The following is a 6,000-nucleotide window of genomic DNA, read 5'->3' on the forward strand; positions in this document are numbered from 1 at the left end:
CATAAAACACGCAATAATTTCGGGTTTTTAAAACACTTCCCCTAATTTCCCTGTTCCATCTACAGCTGCAAAGGCATCAGGGATGGAGAAGAGTGGACCAGGGATGATTTTGTTGCAAGCACAGGGTTAGCAGCATTTGTGCTCAGTTTCTTCTGGCTTTGTTGCTCTGATTTCTGTTTCTCTTACTGAGTTATCCTACCCCATTGCAACTTTCTTTCCCTCCATAACTTTTTTGATACATTCAGTAGTGAGAAAACTGCTTGTTAATTTTAGGAGTCACTTTAAGTTTAAAAAGCCTGTGCCTTTGTGAGACGTGTCTTGTGAAATTGCTTATTTTTTATCTTCCTGCATGAAATCATAGCTAGACAAGGTAATGCCACATATTAGGCCTACTTGATTCAAAACACAGCAGTGTTCAGTTTTAAGCAATGCCAGTTGGCTCTCTCCATCTCTGCTAGTTCAGTGTAGAATTATGTTCACTCACCCTGCAGCTTGGCTTCTTGGATCACCAGAGCTGCACAGAGGCTTTTGACTGTAAAGTCAAATGCTCTAGTCACAGCACTTTAATGACCCACTTGAAATGTGCTTAATTAATGTCACCTAATTTCAGATAGTGTTTAGTACCTCAGTTCTAGTGGGAATTTTGCAAATAACTGATGGTAAGGTTGGTTTGCCCTCCCTCTTTGCTCCTGTTACACATTCTATTCACAGGAGTAATTGTGTTGATTTTAAGAAAACTTCCTGTATAAAGGAATGTTCATCTCCATTTTGAAGGCACAGACCAAGAGTGTCTTAAAGGAATATCTTCTACTAAAAGCTGGTATAATATTTTACTCTACAAACCAGAATCCCATTCTATGTGGTAATGAACTCTGTGTGTCCAAGAAATGTGTGTTTATTAATTGTCAATATCTATGTATAAGAATATGCAGTTCTGTGAATATTTCCTGAGGCTACACTGCTCTTATTCTGGATGATATTCATTCATTAATGGAACACCCACTGATTGTAATACTGGGAGTTAAATAGCTGCACCAAGAAGGGATTGGGGATTGGGAATGTTTTAAAGTTTACAGTCTTGTCAAACCACTGTGAATTAAGGAATTAATGCATTGAGGTATTTTTTTTGCTTGGCAGTCATCACTCCTTATTAAATAATGTTCTGTCACTGTAATGAAAGAAAAATTAAGTAAACATATAAAAGTTTTTGGATTTAAGACTGCTAACAGCTATCCATTTTAATCTAATAACCTTACATATTGCATGAGGTTTAGTGTTGTACACTGTGTGACTTTACTTCTGTTTCTTCTTTTTATATTGTCTGCTCTAGATAACAGTCTTGGATGAGACATGGACAGTATTTCGGCGGTACAGTCGTTTTCGAGAATTGCATAAAACTTTAAAACTGAAGTACCCAGAGGTAAGTTTTTGTAAAACTTCTTTTACAGAAAAGGGTAGATACTTGAAGAAAAGTGGTTTGAAATATGTTTACTCAAAGAGGGAGGTGATTTCACACAGCCAGCACAATTTCACCAACATAGTTCCTGCCTGACCCATCTAGTGACCTTCTGTGATGGAGTGGCTATATCAGCACACATGGGAAGAGCTGTGAGTGTCCTCTCTTTTCGTCTGTAAGGCCTCTGACATGGTGTCTTGGTTTGAGACAGCACTCTGAAATGAGTAACCTTCCCCTTCATTCCATCCAGTCCCTTCCCACCAGTAAGGAGTGACGTACAAGTAGACATAATCTCTGCCAGAAAGAGAGAGGCTCTGCTCCTGTAGTCTTCTCTCCTGGAGCAGGTAGCCAATTCATTTGGACTGGCTTGCTGGAGCAGGGCTGCCTGAGGCAACTGGCAGATACGCACTGAGCTCACCCCAAGGCAACTCAAAATAGCTAACTTCAATTTCTCTGAGATAGAGGAAAAAGACAAAACGAAAAGAGATCCCAAAAAGGGAGGAAAAGTCTTTGCCTGAGCAAAAACCAAACAGCCAGCAAAACAAATACCATGCGGTAAGGACCGGGAGCTGCTTGGGAGGGCAAGTTTTTAAAAAACCCACAATAGCACCCCCTCACGCAGACAAGGTCCCTGGCTGCAGAGTCTGAAGGAAACTAACAATTCTTGGACACACATAGATACGGAATACAGTAGCATTATGGATCATCCCAGGACACATGGTCCCCACAACATCCTTTTCTGTAAATTGGAAGGAGATGGATTTGATTGGTGCACTGTTTTGGTGGATGAGGAATTGCTTGGATGGTGACATCCACTGGGGGGCGATCAGTGCCTTAAGGTCCACATGGACATCAGTGAAAAGTGGTATCCCTCAGGATTCCATATTGGAGCCAGTGCTGTTAAGTATCTCCATTAGCTGACACAGAAGGAGCAAGCATACCCTCAGCAATTTTGCAGATGACACCAAGCCAAGTGCAGCACACAAACATGAGGGATGGGATGCCATCCCGTTGGACCTAGATGAGTTCAAAGAATAGGTGCATGGGAATCTTATGAGGTTCAACCAGGCCAAGTACACCGGGGTGCGGGCAGTTCCCGGTGAGAGTATGGGATGTGGGATGAGGGGATTCAGAGCAGCCCTGCTAAGAAGGATTTTGGGTGTGCTGTGGATGAGAGGCTGGGTGTGACCCAGCAATGAGTACTCACAGCCCTGAAAGCCAATCGTGTCCTGAGCTGCAGCAAAAGAGTGGCCTGCAGGTCTAGCAAGGTGATTCTCCACTTGGTGGCTTTCCAGTTTCTGCAAAATGAAAAATTGATCTGACCACTTTGGAGTCTCTGGTCATTCAGGAGGAGGAGCTGTGCCTGATGGAGCTTTAGTTCATTGGAGTGAGTGTTTATGGAATTGCAGTTTTTAGTTTTCACATATAACTTTTAATTATTAACATTTTTCTTCTTTCCTGCATGTTCCCTTGGATATTAGAAGAAATAAATCATTCAAGCAATGAATGTGACCGTGACTTGAGAGATAGCACAAGTAAAGAAGCTTGGGCCATTTATTCATGGGCAGTATATTAAAAAATATGAATATGTTCAAGAAGGAGAGACATGAAATAGTGTGCACGTGCTTTCTTGGTCTTTGTTAACATATGCTTTAAGCTGAAAATGAAATGAGCATGGAACAGACCTTGAGTCTGAGGCTCAAGATTGTATGCCTATCAAAACAGTATGAAAATCAGAAATGGAAACTACTGTGCAACAAATATCTAAGAAAAGGTTTAAATAAGAAAAAGGAGAGAGAGAAAATAAAATTAAGTAATCTTTTTTAAATGACAGTTTGTTTTTTTTTTTCTAAGGTAGTCATCCAGTTCACAAGGAAAAGGGCCACCTGAAAGCCTGTGCAGACTGAGTTTCCCCACTTAGGAAATGTTCTAGAGTAGTCTTCTTCAGAGTTGGTTATTGGTCCTGACAGTACACTGGGGAACAACTTAATTCCTTAACAGTTGCATCAGAGGGAGATCAGCTTCGTTCTTGTAGGTAGTAATTGGATTCAGGAGGAATCTGATGTTCTTAAAGCCACTATTAAAATGTCCTGTGTGCTGCAGCATATAAATTTCACCTTTTTGAATCAAGCATTTGTGACTGACAGCACAAATTCAGGCTTTTCTTGGTGTTACAGGAGGAAGTGGTTGTTTTTTTATTCTTATTTATTTGCTTGTTTTAAAGAACCATGAGAACATGAATAGTGTTATTAGGTCAAAATAAAGTCCAGATCCAAGAGTGTACAGCAGAATATCCTAGCCTAGAGCCACAGGTACATAGTTTACTTCATCTTGGAGTCTTCACAACTGAAGTTTTTGTTGTCTTTAACAGTTCATAGTTAATATTTTTCATGGGGCTTTTATCTGTATTTTAAGTTCTCTACACTACTCACTTTATAAGTATCTTATAAAGGCAGTTTTCTTCTGCAGTTTAATTTCTTTTATCATCTTCTCTCAGTGGTTTTGCTTGCAAGGTCAATACATTCACTAGTCTAATGTGCCACTTCGTTCCTTATTGACCCTTCTGTATTTCCATGTGCTTGTGTCTTAGGTAAACTTACCGAGATTCACATCTAATGCATTAATAGAATTATTGGTTTAGTTTCGCCAAAGCATGAGTGTCCAATTGCCATGTAGGAAACACATGATATTTTTGTGAAGCTATCTGTTCCTTTGTGAAGAAGTTTTGTAAGTCACTGCAAATACCAACTCTTATGAAGTTGCCAATAATATCTTTTTCCAGTCTTGATTGAGCTTTTACTTCACAACAACTTTCACTAAATTATCAGAGAGGTTCAAATATGCTCATGTTTGCTAAATACTGAGCATGCTAAAGATTAGGAGAAGCAAGATAAACATTTGATCATGTCAGCTAGTGGTTTTAGATGAGTACTGGCACGTAAGTACCTGTTCTGGAAACCTTTGCAGCACCGATGATGTCTTCTCTGTTTTACACAGTTCAGGCTGTTGTGTTGTGTCTATTCCTGCTTTGAGACATGGAACACCACAAGGGAATGGCAGGTTTGTGGGCAGAAGAGACCTATATAATATGCAGTGGGTTTTTTCTACTCATCAGCATTTCTACAAATTACTGTGTCTTTGTTTATCAGAGGGGAAAAGCAAGTTGTGATGGATGAAAGATGAAATATTGTGTGCTGCAGTAAAGATTTGGCATTTGTTTTCTTTGAAGGAATTTCATTAACAATGTTGCATATGTGAATGACTGATGGCTTTCCATATTTTTACCTTTATTTAAAATAGCTTTAATTTATGGTAATTTTGGATTAGTTTTGCAATGTGAGTATCAGTTCAGTTTGTTTGGTAAATCAAAATTATCTGTCTGCTTCTGCTCATCTGTCATTGAACTAATTTAGGATTCACCATGATGCTAAAATGTGTTTTAATACCAAACTTGGCAGAGTTGTGTCTTTATTCACTATGTATTATTCCAAAGAAACTTGATCCTTAAAAGGATCTTATCAGAATCTATCTGAGTTGAGTTTTATTTTGCACAGTTCACCTTCCCACTCTAAATTAATATTTATAATGAACAGCGAAAATACTGTGGGCATGTTTAATATATGAGTGTCCTGCTTTTAGAAGTGAACTTTACAGTTCATTAGTTGCTCAGCTCTGAGTTACTATATCAGTATTTTAATAATTTGCTGATCTTGCATTTCATGTTTCTGCCACTGAATTCCCAAAGAGATGTCTTAGCAAACTGATTTATTGGAAGGTTTAAAAAAAAAAAAAAAAAAAAAAAAGTATCTCTTTCAAAAGCAGAAACTAATCTAATATCTTCTGGTCTTACAAGATGTCATATATATTATATATCTGCACATTTCTTCTAATGTAATTAAGAGGCTGCTGACCACTGCGTATCTAACTAAAATGTGTCACATGCAAATTTTGAAAGACTCTGAAGAAGCTGCAGCGGGGTGAGACTGAGCCAGTGGCAGATAACTACCAAGTATTTAACAGTGTCTGTTTTTTGGGGGGCCTACATCACTGTCATTTGCCCAGCTCCAGCTTTCTTACACTGCTAGATTGTTAATGACCGTTTTATTACTTTTGGATTCTTAATTAGCACCATACTTGGCTTTCGGTTGCAGAAGTCTCTAATGAATGCACTTTTTGTTTGTTATTAGTCAGAGAAGAGAGTGAATGGACTCTTCATTCTCAGTAGAGAAGTGAGAACTTCCATAGTTGGATTCTCCTGTTTTTCCCTCTGTCTTCATCTTTTCTTACCAGTTACTCGGTTTGGAATAGTAACAGAGGTTTGGTTTCTGCAGAAAACCTTCCTTTCTGATCTACATCTTGCTGCAAGGGAAATCTCACTCTCCTAAACTTTATTACTCTTCTAACACTTTCTTGTCTCTACCCTCTTTCAAAGGAGAGCAGAGGAACAGTTCTTATTTGTCTTTCTCCTAACCAAATCCAAGGTTTATAAGGTCCCTCCTTCATGTGGGAGTCCTTAAGTCCCACTTGCATTTGTGGGGCTTTCA

General features: G+C 38.9%; 1 protein-coding gene across 1 annotated transcript in view; it reads left to right on the plus strand.

The window, feature by feature from the left end:
- KIF16B (kinesin family member 16B) overlaps window positions 1-6,000 on the plus strand; it is a 130,461-nt gene that overhangs the window by 92,942 nt on the left and 31,519 nt on the right. The window contains exon 24 of the mRNA XM_040060679.2: window positions 1,331-1,420. Coding sequence (XP_039916613.1) covers window positions 1,331-1,420 — 90 coding nt within the window. The remainder of the gene's footprint in view (window positions 1-1,330; window positions 1,421-6,000) is intronic.

Source organism: Hirundo rustica, chromosome 3 (assembly GCF_015227805.2).
Source record: "Hirundo rustica isolate bHirRus1 chromosome 3, bHirRus1.pri.v3, whole genome shotgun sequence".
Classification (NCBI taxonomy): domain Eukaryota; kingdom Metazoa; phylum Chordata; class Aves; order Passeriformes; family Hirundinidae; genus Hirundo; species Hirundo rustica.